Raw genomic sequence first — 17,412 nt, 5'->3', positions numbered from 1 at the left:
TAAGCTTTTCTAATACCTTGCTTACAACACTGGTCAGTGATACTGGTCGGTAGTTGAGTGGATTTTATCTATTTCCTTTCTTGAATAAGGGGACAATATTTGCTTTCTTCCGAATATCAGGTAGTTTACCTTGACTCAAGGATTTCTTGAAAATAAAAAATAATGGTTTACTTAACTCTTTTGCATATTCTCGTAGTACCCAACATGAAATTTCATCAGGACCACTTGCTTTTCCTCTGTCTAATTTACTTAACTCCTCCTGTATTACTTTTTCTGCTATTTGTATATTTGGTAGTATGTGTGGACATGCATGTTCCACATAGTCCCTCTCAAAATTTTTTTCTTCTGTAAAAACTAATTGGAAATTCTTATTTAGTGCTTCACAAATATCTTTCTCTTGTGTATAAGTGATTCCCTCGTCCGTAATGGATTGTATTATATCTTTTACTTTGGTTTTGCTTCTGATGTAGCTGTAAAACAGCTTTGGTTGATCACTACTTTTATTTATTATATCCTCTTCAAACTGTTTTTGGGCTTCCCTCCTTATTCTTGTATAATCGTTTCTTGCCTGTTTGTAATTATTATACGCCCTTTCACTAATGTGTCGTCTGTATCTATTCCACAACAAATCTCTTCTATCATTTGAATTTTTAAATTCTGTATTGAACCATTTCTGTATTTTCTTATCTGCTTCTTTGTGCTGTGGGACTTACTTCTGGACTCCTATTTCATAAAATTCACAGAATTTTTTATATACAGCATTTAAATCTTGTCCTCTAAGCTCATTTTCCCAATCCACTTCTAAGAAATACTTCTTTAGGTCTTGATAATTTCCCTTTTTATAGTTTAGGCTCTTTTTGTAACTTTCATTGCTGTTTACTATGTCATATGCTATCCTGAAGTTGTAATTTAGTACTGCATGATCGCTTTTGTCGAGTGGAGGGTGATATATTAAACTGTCAATATCATTTTCTTGCCTAGTAAATATTAGATCTAGCACTGAAGGTACATCGAGTCCTCTTTTTCTGGTGGTGTCCCTTACATGTTGCGTTAGGAAAAACTCTTGTACGAGATCCAGGAGCTTTTGGTCCCAACAGCTTTCTTGGCTAATTATATCTAGAGTATTCCAATTTATATTTCTATTAAAATCTGCAGTTAGTATAATTCTTTCCGATTTCTCTTCCATTTTATGTAGTAATGATCTTAAACTCTGAATTGTACTCTCTGCCAGGTCCTCTTATTCGTCTCTTTCCCATGTGTTTGACCTGGGTGGCATGTACAAATTGGCTACAATTACTTTACCTTCAGATGTGTTGATCTCTACTGCAATCAGTTCTACTTGTGATGGTATATCTAGTTTTATTTCATTGACTTTTGGATTTTTCTTAGTTAATATTATAATTCCTCCTCCTTTTTTTAAATTTCTGTCTCTTCTCCACATATTGTATTCCTCCAAGTTTAGTATGTCATTGGATATCCTTGATGTTAATTTTGTTTCAGTTAGGCATATTATTTGTGGTTCATTTTCTCTGACATAATCATTCATCTCTAGTAATTTAGATACCATTCCATCCACATTTGAGTCCATCAACTTTATCATCTTGTTTATATACTTGTCACGACATGGTTCTACTACCTTCCTCCTTTTTATTCCCTCCTGTTTGTGTGTACCACTTTCGTACCTGCAATCCTATTACTTTGTAAAAAAAAAAAAAATGTGTTCTTCACTTCTGATCTTCCCTCATTTTTTGTTTTTGCTTCCTCCCTCTTCTCTTTCAGTAATTCCAGTTCCTCTTGTGTTAGGCATCTTTTTATCCATACATTTTTGAACTCCTCTTTTTCCATAAGATTCTTTGCATTTTTTAGTATCTCCTCCACAGTGTTTACACTCTGGAAAGTCACCTTTAGAGGTCTTGTCTTGCTTTTCTCGTATTTCCCTAACCTTTTGTGTTCCTCTATGTCTTTACTACAGATTTCCTCTGATACTTCTTTCAGTAAGCTCATTACATTTGCCATCTCGTTTTTGTCTCTTGTGATCTTGTTTTTTACTTCTTCCTCTTCTATACCAGTGATTACTATAGATTTGTTTATATCTACTGAATCTCTGACTAACTTTGGATTGTTTTGGATTATTCTTTTCACTTCCTGTTTAATGCTTTTTTCCTCCACCCTTGTTTCTAAGTCTTTCTTTACTTTCACCATTTCAGCATACGTGGTTTCCACATCATTTTTGTAGCTTTGCACAGCTTCATTCACCTGTGTTATCTTCTCCTCTATATCACTGCTCTGGTCTATCAGACTGCTTACTTGCCTAATTGTCTCTGTATCATTTTTGAACTCTTCCATAACACTCTCGTGATTGACTACTGTACTTGCCATTTCACTCATTTTCTTCCTAAGTGTACTCAATTCCACTGTTAGTTCACTAATGGTTGTGTCTTTCTTGTTGGCCACCCTTCCTAGTTTTTCTATTTCTTCCTTTTGCAAGTGCATCTGCTTCTTTATTTCATCAATTTCATTTTTGAAAGCCATTTCCAGTTTGTGTACACGTTCAACCAGTCTATTGTGAGTCTCCACTTCAACCAGTTCTTGGTAGAAATCATCATCTTGCTTTCTACCTTTATTCCTTTTCTTTTCCAAATTTGCTTTACTAAAGTATGTGTCTATTTTGGAATACTAAAAGCACAGAGTACATGTACTTACATTCCCCGTGCAGCTGTAGTCAAAACAAACCTCAGCTGACTGAGCGCATTCTTTCGCCTCTCGGTTCTCTTTTCTGTTTGAACAAGTCTTGTTTAAACTTTTTTATTTTTTTCTTTTAATAATGAAAAATCATTTAGTCTAACCTGGTACAGAGCTTGACTCATATGAAGTTACTAATTTACGTAATGCCACTGGCCATGCTGGCTCGATACGGAGCGCCGACGTCACACGTCTACCCTCTCTGACTCCCAGTGTGTGTGTGTGTGTGTACTGACAAGATACCTGGACACACTGGGAATACAAGACTGGAGGTCAAAGACATTGAGAAATACAGGCTGAGGCAGACTCTTCCAGTCCTCATTACTTGAATATATAACTTTCATGAAAGAACTGCTTAGCTCTTTCATTACGGTTGGATCATAAATACCGTTGAAGCAGATTTCACAAAAATGTGGTCAGTTTGAAAGGAATGGTAATATCACGAGCGACATGTTGCAGACAATCCCTGCTGTAGTCCTTTCATTTTATCTTAGCCTAGATTTAATTTTTAACATTTCACGCATTTCAGTGGCAGAAAAAGATTATGCTACGACTCTACATCCTTTCCATGTCACTTCTTCGTGACAAGTATCATATACCAGTGTTAATCTGTTCTTACATCTCGACATGCAAGATGGAGAGAAGAAAATTTTAGCCCGTTAGAGTAAACATAATGTTTGTGTTCTGCCTTCCATATTTCTTACTAGTTCCTGAACCTCAAAGCGTATTTTTCCACAACTCTTTTGTGCCTCATACTGTCACCACAAAAATATTTCATAAAAGTTCTGCCTCTACAACTGGCAGGAAAGTATTGTTGATATTCTGATCGTGATAGCAAAGGAACATCGGGGATCAAATACAGGTATACTCTATTCACTTTAGGTATTGCCATCACAGCATCTTCAGTGCTGTGAAGAAAATGTAGAGCTGTAGTACCGCCAAAGTCTCCCACCTAGCTACGTAAAACAAACTGCATAAAGATGAAAATCTCCACCTAGTTGTATTACTATGGTCAGCTGTGTCATCGACCTCAAGGATCAGCAGCCCTTGTAACAAGTATTATGCAGTAAATTCTTTTATTAAGAGACGGCAATACTCAATGACTTAAATGGTTGTGGTGGTACTGTCCTGGTTCTGGTGATACTAAAGTACATGTGACCTTGACTGTGGTGATAGTATGTATAAATGTTCCTCGTTCTGATGGCACTGTCATGGATGTGATAGTACTGTCCAAGCTGTATTGGCACTATCTTAGCCGTGGTGGTACTACTTATATTACAGTCCGTCATTCTCGTGGCACCAATGTGGCTGGATACAGTCGGCCCGGATGCTCCACTGGATGGCGCTATCATGAATGTGGCAGCGCTTCATGTAACAGTGCCCCTCAATCTGGTAGCACTATCTTGGCTGTGGTGGCACTACCCTGACTGATAGCACAGACCTGTGTCATTGCATTATCCTGGTTCTAATGGCACTATCTTCGTTGTGGTGGCACTATCCTAGTTCTAAGGGCACTACCCGAGTCGTGGTGGTACTACTTGTAGCAGAGTCCATCGTTCTGGTGGCACCACTCTGGCTGGATACGGTCGGCCTGGATGCCCCGTTGGATGAGACGCTGACGGTGGTGGATGAAGCGTGCCTCAGCCTCCTGCCACCCGCTGGACGGGTTGCTCCATAACCGCTCAGCCAGGGCAGCCCCTCGCGGCCACAGCTGCACATTTTAACATGACATGAATAGCATGCACTGTATTACAGTAGTGAACACTTTCACGAACACAGCCACCAGTCATCCACTCCATACTTTTGCTAAACATTTACACACACACACACACACACACACACACACACACACACACACACGCACGCACGCACACACACACACACACACACACACACACACACACACACACACACACACACACACACACACACACACACCACAGCCATCCAAAGCCTCTAGTTAAATGGCACCCTTCATGAACCCCTAGCAAACTTGCATCCCACAGAAACAGCCATTCCGAAAGAGACCCGAGTATCACCAAGCCAGACTACGCTGTGGCCCATTTATGTATCACATTATTCACAGGGTAGTCCGTAAATAGCACTCCACTAGAAACTCTCCTGGAGGTACTTCACGTGTTACAGGGATGCCCCAGACTGCTGGCGTGGCCGTGGCTATGGCACTGGGAGTAGGAAATGAATAACTGATGCAGAATAGACATTGATAATGCTGACGGATGTCCCTGCAAAGCACGAAATAGCATCCGGAATATTGAAGGAGGAGTGTTATATATGCACCACCCCGCATGCAACTGAAGATCGTCAAAGGAGATTAAAATACACACTTTGGCATCCAAAGTTGATTCGTCTGTCTGCTCGCTCCACAAGGTCGCCTCGCCGCCTAAAATGAGATCAGCGTGCGTGGATTTGGTAAGATTCTTGGCCAGGTCGTGGGGACTGTTGTCGTACACCCGCTGCCACTCCTTGTAAGGGCTGCACCAATTGTTACCCTCGCCCAACCACGCACCCGCACCACAGTCCAGGTACTAGCCAACGTACAGATGAAAATTCCTTGAGCTTAAATAATGCATGTGCATATGACTTTGTTTACTTATAAATTTTTACTCCTACAGCTATCAAATACAGCTGGGAAATTTCTTGGTCATGTACATCAGACTTTATTTACCCTCTTATCTCATACAGCCGTCACCCCATGAAAGTTTACTAACCCTAAATTCCTTATTCATTTAACAGCACTTATACAGATACCAAACTTCTCACAGCCAAACAAGGATAAATATTAACCTCTACAATCAGGTGAAGGCTTTTTTTTTTTTTTTTTTTTTTTTTTTCCCCTACATTCTGATGATTTTCTTCAGCTCAGAAATACTTATCGATTTGGAGGAGCTTGATACAGCTCAGGAAATACTTATCGATTTGAGGGGTTTTAGATACAGCCTCTAGTTGCTTCACTACAAAAGTCTTTCCTAACTCTGATGAAAATCGTCTGGTGGTAGCAGGAAAAAATATGTATATGTAATCGAACTGACGGGGTGAAGTTGTGAATCATTTGAAGCTGATTTTTCTTACTACCAGACCAGTTTTTTCAGCTTAAGAATGACCTCTCTTCCTGATAGACAGATATATGGATTGATAGATAGACAGATAGGTGGACAGATAAACAGAAGACAGACAGATAGATAGATGGATAGATAGATAAACAGAACACAGACAGATGGAGCGTCAGACAGATAGATATTGATATAAATAGTGTATACATAGACAGACACACAGACAGATAAACAGCTGGACACTGAAGATAGAAACGCAGACAGTCTATCTATCTATCTATCTATAGCCCGACGCCCTAATCCCGCAAAGGGTGGCCGCAGACAAAACGCCTCCAAGTCACTCTGTCACCCACCATTTGACTCCCCTCCCCCCAACTCACCCCCCCCCTCCCTCATATACCTCTCAACTCCATCCCTCCACCTCATCCTCGGTCTACCCCTTCCTCTCCCTCCCTCCACCTCACCTACATACACCCTCTTAGTCAGTCTTTCATTCTCCATTCTCTCCACATGTCCAAACCACCTCAGTGTATTTCTCCTAATCTTTTCAACCACATCCACATCTACCCCACAACGTTCCTTCACTTCTTCATTCGTCAACCTGTCCCTCCACGTCACTCCACATGCTCCTCTCAAGTAACTCATTTCCACTGCTCTCACTCTTGACTTGTTCCCCTCTTGCAAGGTCCACGCCTCGCTTCCATACGTCAGGGTAGGGATCACAATACCATCATGCAGTGACTTCTTAACTTCCATACTCACCTCCCTATTTCTCATCACTGCTTTCAGTGTACCAATAACCTTTCTTCCCTGCTGTACCCTTTCACGTACTTCATCCCCCAAAGTTCCATCCTTACTCATCACACTACCCAAGTACTTGAATGCACTCACATTCTCCATATCCTCACCATTCAACCTCACTGCACACTCTGTGACTTCATTCCTCTCAAACACCATAACTTTACTTTTGTTTACATTAACTTTCAGCTTCCTCCTCCTACACACTGTCCCAAATTCATTCACCAAACCTTGCAACTCCCATTCATCTTCACTCAACAATACTGTATCATCAGCAAACAGCAACACCGGAAGCTTCCAAATCTCACCCTCATTCATTAGGGCCACCCCCACATCCACTGCCCTACCTTGCACCTCCTTTACAACCCCATCCATACATATATATTAAATAGCCATGGAGACATCACACACCCCTGTTTCAGTCCCACACTGAGATCAAAGAACTCACTCAGCTCACCATCCACTCGCACCGTAGCCCTAGCTCCCTCGTACATACTCTTCACAGCACTCAACAATTTCCCCTTTACTCCATATATTCTTAATACCTTCCACATACCTTGCCTATCTATTCTGTCATAAGCTTTCTCCAAGTCCATGAAGGCAGCATACACTTTCCTTCCCTTCTCTAGATACTTCTCCACTAAACATCTTAGAACAAATATCTGATCTACACACCCTTTTCCCTTCCTAAATCCCCCTTGTTCTTCTCCAACTAGGTCCTCTGTCATATGCCTAACCCTATCAATGAGTATTCTACCATATATTTTACCAGTCACACTAAGAAGGCAAATACCCCTATGGTTACCACATACTTCTCTCTCCCTTTTTCCTTTGTACAGAGGAACAATTATACCTGATTTCCAGTCCTCTGGAACCCTTCCCTCTTCCCAAGCCAATCTACACAACTTCCATATCCACTCCACAACAATCTCACCCCCATACCTAAGCATTTCACCACACACTCCATCAATTCCTGGGGCCTTTCCCAGCTTAATCTTCTTCATCGCTTCCACTACTTCCGACCTACTGATCTCTTCCTCCCTCCTCTCATCTCTTCTTCTCCCAGCCATTCCCCAACCACTTATACTCACACTGCTCTCACTCTCTACATTCAACAAATCCTCAAAGTGCTCCTTCCATCTCCTCAATTTCCCTCTCTTCTCCACCAACAATCTATTATATAGATCGACAAATAGATACACATAGATAAATAGACAGATTTACAGATACAGATAAAAACGATATATAGACAGACATACACAGACAGAGAGATTAGTGGGCAGACAGACATACAAAAAAACAACCAGTAGACACAAACCCATACGTCAAAGTTGCTAAAAATACATAGATAAACAGACAGACAGAGACACAGACAATTAGGCACCAAAAAAAAAAAAAAAAAAAACAGCCGCTAGATACACACCCACGCGTCCCAGTTGCTGAAGATGACCCTGTACTGTTTATTAAGTAGATCTGTAATAAGGGGGTCACTGCCACTGGTCCAAATTTGAATGACGTAGAGGCTCCTGTTCAGGTGTTTCTCTATCCTCTCCTTGAGCGTTAGTTGAGACGTCCAAAGAATACCCGGCACCTCCCCTCCCCCGTTGCCCTGTGGGTGGTAGTAAAGGTAGTTGCGTCGCCCGGACGGAGTCCGACGAGGTATTGTTTTTGGTCGAGTTTGTTTGCTTGTTACTTTCTTTCTTTGTTAGCAACATTACGGGAAAACGACAGAATGAAATTACATGAAACTTTCAGGACATGTGGGCACTGGTCCCCAAAGAAAGTGATTAAGTTTTGGAGGTAATCGAGTGAGCCTGAAAGGTCAAAATCATGGTCACGGATTTTCAGAAGGCTATAACTTGAAGACGGTTGAAGATAGATGTATTTACTATTGGAACATTAAGGAACTCGTAATATGGGCTTTTATTTGGCATCAAGACCTTTGACCTTGAATTACCTTCATTGGTTAAACTCAAGGTCACGGATATTCAGGGGACTATAACTCGAAACTGTTTGAAGATAGAGAGATATTTACTGTTATCAACATATAGGATATCCCATATGGGTTTTTAATGGGTACCTTGACCTTTGACCAAAAGTAACCTTGAAAGGTCAAACTCAAGGTCACGCATATTCAGGGGGCTGTTACTTGAAACTCACTGATCTATTACGAAGATATAGAAAGTCTCATATGGACTTCATTTGGCAGCATGATCTTTGACCTTGAGTGACCCTGAGAGGTCAAATGCAAGATCACAGATTATCAGAGGGCATAACTTGAAAATATTTGCGCCATTACCTTATACTATAATTGTGCACTGACACTAAATGGCAGAAACAACTCATTATTTAACAGCAAAAAATAACTGCTGTCGGACAAGGTTTGTTGTGCCTGGCACTACTTGTTGTGGTGGTAGTAGTAGTAGTAGTGGTGGTGCTGGTGGTCGTGGTGGTGGTGGAGGTAGTAGTAGTAATAGTAGTAATGGTAGTAGTAGTAGTAGTAGTTGTTGTTGTTGTAGTTGTTGTTGTTGTAGTTGTTGTTGTTGTAGTTGTTGTTGTTGTAGTTGCTGTTGTTGTTGTTGTAGCAAATGGTGGCGGTGGTAATGGGGGTGGTTGTGGTGGTAGTAGTAGTAGTAGTAGTCCCAAGTTTGTCTGAAATGTGAACCCATTTGACTGCAGGCTTAAACTGCCCTTCTGCCCTTCCACCGTCCTCTATAAGAAAGATAGGGTAATAGCCGAGGGACGTTTGTGTCACAAGGCAGTGGAAGCACCTGGTTATATCGGTGCCACCACATGAAGACGTCCCTCTCCAGCATCACCCAGTGCATGTAAAAACCCGTAATATTCTGTATTACGTACATTACTTATAAAGAAGATTTCCCCATTTTCGTCGGTTAAGGAGGCTGCCTAGCACTTCTATCTTACTTGCATAATTCTGTATCTGTTAGGTTAATATATTCCTGTATGGTATTTATGTCCATCTCCGTCAGCAGCAAAAAAGAGAATAAGGAGATGTAATACCGGGAAGTCTGTAAATACCGATTCACTACAAACACACGACAGTATATTCTGTGTTGCTGGGACGGCTCAGTCTGGTAACGTGGGTGTGGGTGTGGCAGTGGCAATAAGAAATGAATAACTGACGCAGGGTAGACACCGATAAAGTTGACCAAGCCACGCCTGAAACACACGAGAAATACCCAGCTGAGTGGAAGAGGATCATTATACTGTATATGGACCATCCTGTACTCAAGATTAAGAGATTATAGAAAGCCTCCTGAGACGGCGAAAATACAGCCCCTTAAGTGACTCTAGTGCATTTATTTGACTAGTAACCAAGGAGACTCATTCCTACCTCATAACTGAGGCTAATCGAAGTCCATGCAACCAATACTTAGCATCTGAGTTGTGGGAAGGACCAAGTTCTGTGAGACGAGTGTAAATTTCCCTACTTATCGAGGAGATTCATTCCCTCATAACTAAGGCTCATACAAGTCCACGCAACCACGATTAACTGAGCTGTGGGAGTCGCCAAGTTCCGTCAGATAAAAACAAACAAACAAAAAACGAACCAAAGTAAGCAGTTTCCGGGCCTTCTCCTGGAACGTCCCCCATTGCGTGTAGTAGGCCTCGGCGTCCAAACTGAAGTTGTTAGCCAGCATCCATGACTTCACTTCCTCTGTTGTGTTCCAGCAGTTGAGGTTCACCTGGGAGAGTGGAAGGAGGAGGAGAGGGTCACAACTATACTCTTTTAACTCTAACTTGGCGATATTAACACACTGTCAAAGGATGTCGCCTATTTTTATTTCATTTTATTTTATTTTTCTATTGGAGGGAAAAAATTTGCGGGATTCTAGTCATTGGTTCCATCTTCCATGCACTTAAAAAAAAAAATGCATAAAAAGAGAGAAGTGTTATACTGTAGATTACTTTGTGCATGCAGAGACTCGGTGGATGTGACTCTATGCACAAACTACCTGATAAAATATGGCCAAACATAGGTATAGGGAACCTTCTGTACAGAGTACGAACTTGGTGCATGTTTAACACCGATAGCATATCCCCATTGAACCCATGTTATGGCATCTTCCTTGAAAGATAATATGTTAATGAAATGATCTTTGACAACACATCCGTACTATTAAAACTATACTGTATACATTAATGTATGAATCAGGATTAAGTCTATTTGTCTATCATCAGACATCTTTACCAAGGGAAGAGCAATCACAAAGATACTTCATGCTGCCCTGTCCTCCCTCATCAGGCAATCCTTTCTACATCCCTCACCACTCTCATTCATATACCTCTCCACTTAGTCCTTCCACCTCATCCTTCATCTCGACCTCCCTCTTCCTCCATCCACCTCACTCAACCACTCTTCTAGTCTTCTCTATTCGCCGTCCTTGGCCAAACCATCTATTGCTAACACTTTCCAGACCACCCACATCAACACCACAGCTCTCCCGAACTTCCTTATACATCTGCAGTACACATTAATATATGGATTTTCACAATAACAGACATAACGAGAATAACAGATGTGTACAACACTGAATCAATGTGGGTGCAGGCAGTACATCCCCCTATTTTTTTATGTGGAACTGAAATTGTCTAACTTGTCATGGCGCCTACAGCTTAACCAGACAATGAAGAATATCTGTTCAGCATCATGCCTCGCATCGAATTACAATGCACTTCAGTTCCGTTTCGTTTCTGCATAAATATGTTCATTCCCATGTATTCTCTCCCCGGCATCCCTTATGACTGTGTCCAAGAATGTGGCATTTCAGGCGTTATGAAGCACTAGGTAAGCTAGTGGTACAGTACCGACGTCATCAACAAGGAGACCTAGTATGAGCTTTAATGAAACAATTAAGGGAGTACTTCATAACTGAAACATCTTTCACTGCAACCTTAAAACCAGGACTTAGCATCCAAAAATGTCTATTTCTGAGGAAAGACTTAATACCTAACACTGATTCTCAACTTACCACATCTCCTCCATAATGGAAGAGGTCCAAAGGTGCAAAAAGTCGTGCTATCTCTTGGTAGATCTGCCCGAGGATTGTGTACATGTTGGGGTTTGCAAGATTGAGTTGTCCACATGGTGGTTCCATACAGAACTCCTGCCATGGTTCCTGTGGGTTAGCCAGTTCGTCTGTCAGCTAGCAAGCATTATACTGTTTGAATGCAAGTTTTGTCAACAACATTAATTTAATGTGTCATTTACCCTGTGGTTGTTGAAAGAAGATAATAATTACATGTCATCAATGTTTTCCTTCTTTTCTTCTTAAATATATATATATATATATATATATATATATATATATATATATATATATATATATATATATATATATATATATATATATATATATATATATAGTTTCTAGTACTGACCCTGTTGACACAGACTACTAGGTTGCCGAGGCCCTGCTGTTGTCCCCACTGCCAGCCGTTGCCCACGTGTGCCGGGCCATCCAGCTCCGGCAGGAGTCTGATGCCTCGCACACGGGCGTATTGCACAAGATGCTTGATGTCTTGAGGGTGGTAGACGGCATCGGAGGAGTAAGCACCATAGTAGGCCATATTAGGGAGTGACTCGAGGTTGAGAGGGAAGGACTGTGAGTCTGTGATGTGCCAGTGGAATGTGTTAAGCTTGTTGGCAGCCATGGCATCCAGTGTTCGCTGTATCGCAGCCACACTGTAGAAGTTGCGTGAAGTGTCAAGCAGCAAACCGCGGTAAGGGAAGGCCGGGGCGTCGTTGACCAAGGCATCCGTGACTATTATAAGGACATCGCGGGTCTCATGGAACGCCACCAGCTGTGCCAGTGTCTCCAGTGCGTGCCGGCCTCCGAAGAAGGTGGCAGCAGTGATGGTGGCAGTGGTTGTGTCAGCAGATGTGCTCACTATCAGCTCATAACTCTCATCCGTGGACAGTGTCAGCCACGTGTCCGCTTCCCTCACTGTAATCTTGACATGGACCTTGTGACCCGACACGGCAGGGTCCCAGTGCTCCGGCCAAGGGGCACCGCCATCTTGGTAATGGGGGTGGTACCGATTCAAAGTGTCCAGGAACAAGTTGTACGCCTCATTTATCAGCGGGGACACAGGAGTGGGCACAGTGGGCTCAAAGGTGATGCCACTGGGCAGGAACTGAACAGTGATGTTGGCAAGGGTGGCATTCTCAGGGTGAGGCCACAATGCGCCGGCTGTGCCACACGTCAACTTGCACTCGTTGAGTGTCACCAGCGCCTTCACTCCCGTCTTGGCCTCCTTCACACACTTGTTGCCCTGGCACTCATACCCCCACGGCGAAGGCATGCTGGGGGAAGACTAGTCTTGAAATATGCACATTTGCACAGTGCAGTGTGCCACATTAACACCACAACTACTACTGTACTATTAAATAATGAACCATACACTGAACTAAAAGCTGCCGTTTCCAGGCACTGACACCCCTATGGCGAGTGAATGCTGGCAGAAGACTTGTGAAATATATTCACTTACAGGATGTAATTTTTCATATATTCACTGCCGCTGTATCATGAACTTCATTATGCAATGAACTATACACTGAACTATAAGTAATTTTGTCCTGGCAGTGTAACTACATCTGATGGCATGCTGTCGTAGAACTGTGTAGGTTACAGGCTGGGTATACTCATGCACTATCACAAGTGCTAATCTAATCCCTGTACTGAATTATTCGTTTGTCATCTCCCCACTACGTTTAGGCCGTAAATCAGAGACGGAGTGGAAAACAAAAATATACAAGTGGTAACTGCGAGACATTTGTTGGCAATGAAGGCACTTACGAGAAGAAAGATGTGGCAAGACAGGTGGGCAGACACATCATCATCATCATCATCATCAATGGTACCCTTGCCTCACCTCCCATAGTCACGCTGGAAGGAGTGGTTGGGTGTTTAATATATCGCTGTTTCCCACATAAACATAAAAGAGGATTCTGCACAAGTATAAGGGAGGGATCCTGCATGATTGTAAGGGGGATCCTGCATAAGTATAAGGGGGATTCTGCATAAGTAAAGGTGGGATTCTGCACAAATATAAAGGAGAATTCTGCATAAGTATTAAAAAAGGATCTTTCATAAACATATCTGGTGTCTTGCATAAATATAATGATCTTGCATAAGTATTAGGGGGATCCTTAGTAAGTATAAGGGGGGTCTTGCATAAAAATAAAGGATGACCCTGTATAAGTACACGGGGAATCCTGCATAGGTATAAGGGGACATCCTGCATAGGTAGGGATTCTGCACAAGTATAAGGGGGATCTTGCTTGAGTATAAGGTGGGGATCATTTATACCGCTTCACTTAATCACCTTTAATTCAAGTGTGATGGAATTAGAGTGAGGGAGTATTGACGAGTGTGAAAGAGTGAGAATCATGGTAGAACATGACACTGATTTGGAGTGAATTATATCTCTGGCCACAGCAACAGACATAGAAAGATCAGTAATTTAGATCTCCTTTCAGAAGTCAGAGGGTATAAGTAAGGGTGAGGGTGAGGCTGAGGGTGAGGGTGTGGGTGATGAGGGGGAAGGTGAGAGTGAGAGTGAGGTAGGATGGAGGTGAGGGGGAAGGTGAGGGTGAGAGTGAGGGTAAGGGCGAGGGGGAAAGTGAGGGTGAGAGTGGGGTACGAGTGAGGGGGGAAGGTGAGGGTTAGAATGTGAGTGAGGGTGAGAAAGAGGGTAAGGATGGAAGGGTGAGGGGTGACAATAGTATATCAGCATTACAGTAGTTTTCACATCCACTCCTTAACTGTTCTCTGCCACTTCACAAATCACTGTATTAAATGAATATATAGATAAATATGTAAATAATTAAGTAAATAAATGAAATCTCGTCGTCATGGCAATATTGTTAGTATGGGGGGGAGGAGAAGCAGAGAGACATGAAAATTTATCTTGTTGACATAAGATTGTACTGTAGGTCAGCATGTGTGCCCCTAACTCTGCTGCCCTCACACACACACATACACACACACACACACACACACACACACACACACACACACACACACACACACACATGGGGAGAGACCCGTATCAAAGCTAGGAAATCCCAGCTGAATTTTCACCTTTTCTTTTGCTGCTGGAGTTACGAGGTTATTTGAAACTCAAGTGCCGTAATGGACACTGAGGTGGCCATGACCCCTCGCGTAAGACGCATCTCTCTCTCTCTCTCTCTCTCTCTGCCTGCAAGGGGGGGGGGGCACCGATATAGCCAAGAGACGGAAATGTTCAGTTGTTCCCTCCCTATCCCCTCAAAAAGGAGGAAGGTGGATTTCAGGAGAAGGGAAACTTCAAGCTGAAGTCTACTGGGATCACACTCAGATGAACAACAACAACAACAACAACTACTACTACTACTACTACTACTACTACTACTAAGCCTGCTACTTCTATTACTACTACCACCACCACCACTACCACCAATTTTTATTCACTACTGCTACGTCTTCTACTACTACTACTCCCACTTCTACTACTACTACTACTACTACTACTACTACTACCATCGTCACCACCACCACCAATTTTTATTTACTACTGCTACTACTACTACCACTACTACTACTGCTGTTACTACTTCTGAAAACCTGCGACATTTATGCACGGTAAATTATCAGTAATTGCTGGTTACTGAAACAGAGAATGACAGTTCGTAAACAAACATCCTAGCATAATTCCAGAGTAAGATATATATAGACACAGAGCAGACAGGGACTGAGATGCATTCAGACTCAATGAAGCATGCACTCAAGAACACACACACACACACACACACACACACAAAGAAACAACAGATTTCGTACATAGGCTACCTCTGGCACAAGTGTACACAAATGCTACAAATGACGCGTCGTAACACCAAATGAACCATATACTCACATGTATGAGAGTGGCTGAGCAGATTACCTCTCCTTATCACGTCTGTAGTGTGGCTAGCTGGAGTTTTCTGCCGTGAGAACCGCTAAACTTGCTCTCAAAAGCTGCTAGAGTGATGCTAAATACAAAAAAAAAAAAAAAAAAACTCCAGGAATCACTAAAAATTATCCTATAACCACTGGAATATTGTTGAATTTTTAAGTGCCTCTAGAATATAACAAGATTTCTAATCTAGAATTAAAAAAAAAAAAAAAACGCCGAACTGACAACACTAATCTGCAGACATACGTAACTCTTATTCTCTGGCACTTACCCAACCGGTTCCTGTGTGTGCATTTTGTTTATATGGTACGTTGATGTTCTCATGTACGTTAGTTATGAAATTTATGTCGGTGTTTCAATGGTATACACGTAAGAGAACAGGCGTAGCATGTGAAAGAGTCGCTAATGAAGACAATGACCCCCAAGAGTTGTCATATCAGAAGCTTCTAGACAGTCGAGAATGTCGCTATTATAGTAGCACAAAAAGCGCCAACAAATCTGAAAAAAAAAAAAAATCTGGCGAAAATACTGAACTAATTTCTAAAATATTATTAGATTCATCCTGTACTCTAGCCATCAAATTTAGCGTTAGAGAAATTTTTAGATCTGGTGGCAAAAGAGCTGAACTGGCAACCTTGTCATAAATTGCACCCTCACACAAGCATCTATTCATGAGGCTGGCTGGGCGAGGGGAAGTTAGAGAGGGAACGGGGAGGGAGGGAGAGGGAGGGAGATTGTGAGGAAGAGGATGGGATATAATACCGGTGGGGGGGGGGTAAGGATGGGAGGAGGGATAAGGGTAGGGGGGAGGTATTAAGTGCATTAATCCTTGAATACTGGCACCACTGACACTCTCAGGGTGGGGACAACTCTAAAATTTTACTCCAGCTGACGCCAGACGATTTTATTCAGCTGGAAATGAGTACCAGGAGTCGAATTATTACCCCCTGACTCTTCCTGGCTCTTCCTGAGATTCATAAATGTAAAATATATAAAAAACGGGAAACAGCACTTATATAGCACAACACCTGCGCCATACACAGTTATATTAATGGTCTAAGAGCCAAATAATACACTCTGTCCTGTGGTCTTGGCCTTTGATTGAATGTTCAAAATCCAATTACCTCTCTCTTGCCTGACCCACAACACTTCCGCCAAGTTTGGTCAAAATCGAATTGAAATTGTTAAAGTTGACCTACCCATGTGACCTTCATCTCTCACCTACGGATCTAAAAAACAAGAGTTCCATCCCGTGGCCAACCCTTGACATTTCCACCATGGTTCGTTAAAATCGGTTTAAATCTGCCTGAGTTATTTTGTTCATACTAACGTAAGGAGTATGAAAGGGATGGCGGGGTGGAGTGGGGTAAGGGTGAGGTTAAGTGATGTGGAGTGGGTAATGGTGAGGTTAGGTGGGGTGGTGCGAGGTGGAGTGGGGTAATGGTTAGGTTAGGTGGGGTGGTGTGGGGAGGAGTGGCGTGATGGTGAGGTTCGGTGGGGTGGGGTGGGGTAATGGTGAGGTTACATGGTGTGGGGGGGTAATGGTGAGGTTAGGTGGGGTGGAGTGGGGTAATAATAAGGTTAGGTGGGGTGGAGTGGGGTAATGGTGAGGTTACATGGTGTGGGGGGGTAATGGTGAGGTTAGGTGGGGTGGAGTGGAGCAATAATAAGGTTAGGTGGGGTGGAGTGGGGTAATGGTGAGGTTACATGGTGTGGGGGGGTAATGGTGAGGTTAGGTGGGGTGGAGTGGAGTAATAATGAGGTTAGGTGGGGTGGGGTGGGGTAATGGTGAGGTTACATGGTATGGGGGGGTAATGGTGAGGTTAGGTGGGGTGGAGTG

General features: G+C 42.5%; 1 protein-coding gene across 1 annotated transcript; it reads right to left on the bottom strand.

The window, feature by feature from the left end:
• Positions 1-4,249: 4,249 nt before the first annotated feature.
• LOC145410475 (chitooligosaccharidolytic beta-N-acetylglucosaminidase-like) lies at positions 4,250-12,938 on the bottom strand. Its single transcript, XM_080280634.1, has 6 exons — positions 12,015-12,938; positions 11,606-11,752; positions 10,184-10,318; positions 8,035-8,220; positions 5,088-5,288; positions 4,250-4,453 (listed from the first exon to the last, which is right to left on the bottom strand). The coding sequence occupies exons 1-6, from the start codon at positions 12,936-12,938 to the stop codon at positions 4,277-4,279; spliced, it is 1,770 nt and encodes a 589-aa protein (XP_080136760.1). The 3' UTR covers positions 4,250-4,276.
• Positions 12,939-17,412: the final 4,474 nt, after the last annotated feature.

The sequence above is a fragment of the Coenobita brevimanus genome, chromosome 85 (genome assembly GCF_032717465.1).
Source record: "Coenobita brevimanus isolate Jiangsu-jjx chromosome 85, ASM3271746v2, whole genome shotgun sequence".
Taxonomy (NCBI): Eukaryota; Metazoa; Arthropoda; class Malacostraca; order Decapoda; family Coenobitidae; genus Coenobita; species Coenobita brevimanus.
Note: the sequence above shows the minus strand (reverse complement) of the source record. Positions and strands in the feature narration are given on the sequence as shown.

Excerpts from the sequence above, each read along its gene's own strand:
- LOC145410475 (XM_080280634.1), bottom strand. The coding sequence starts at position 12,938 with ATGCCTTCGCCGTGGGGGTATGAGTGCCAGGGCAACAAGTGTGTGAAG. Across the intron at positions 8,221-10,183 it reads CCCGGAAACTGCTTACTTTG|GGCAACGGGGGAGGGGAGGT; the intron begins GTTCGTTTTTTG and ends TACCACCCACAG. Across the intron at positions 5,289-8,034 it reads TCAGCAACTGGGACGCGTGG|TACCTGGACTGTGGTGCGGG; the intron begins GTGTGTATCTAG and ends TACGTTGGCTAG.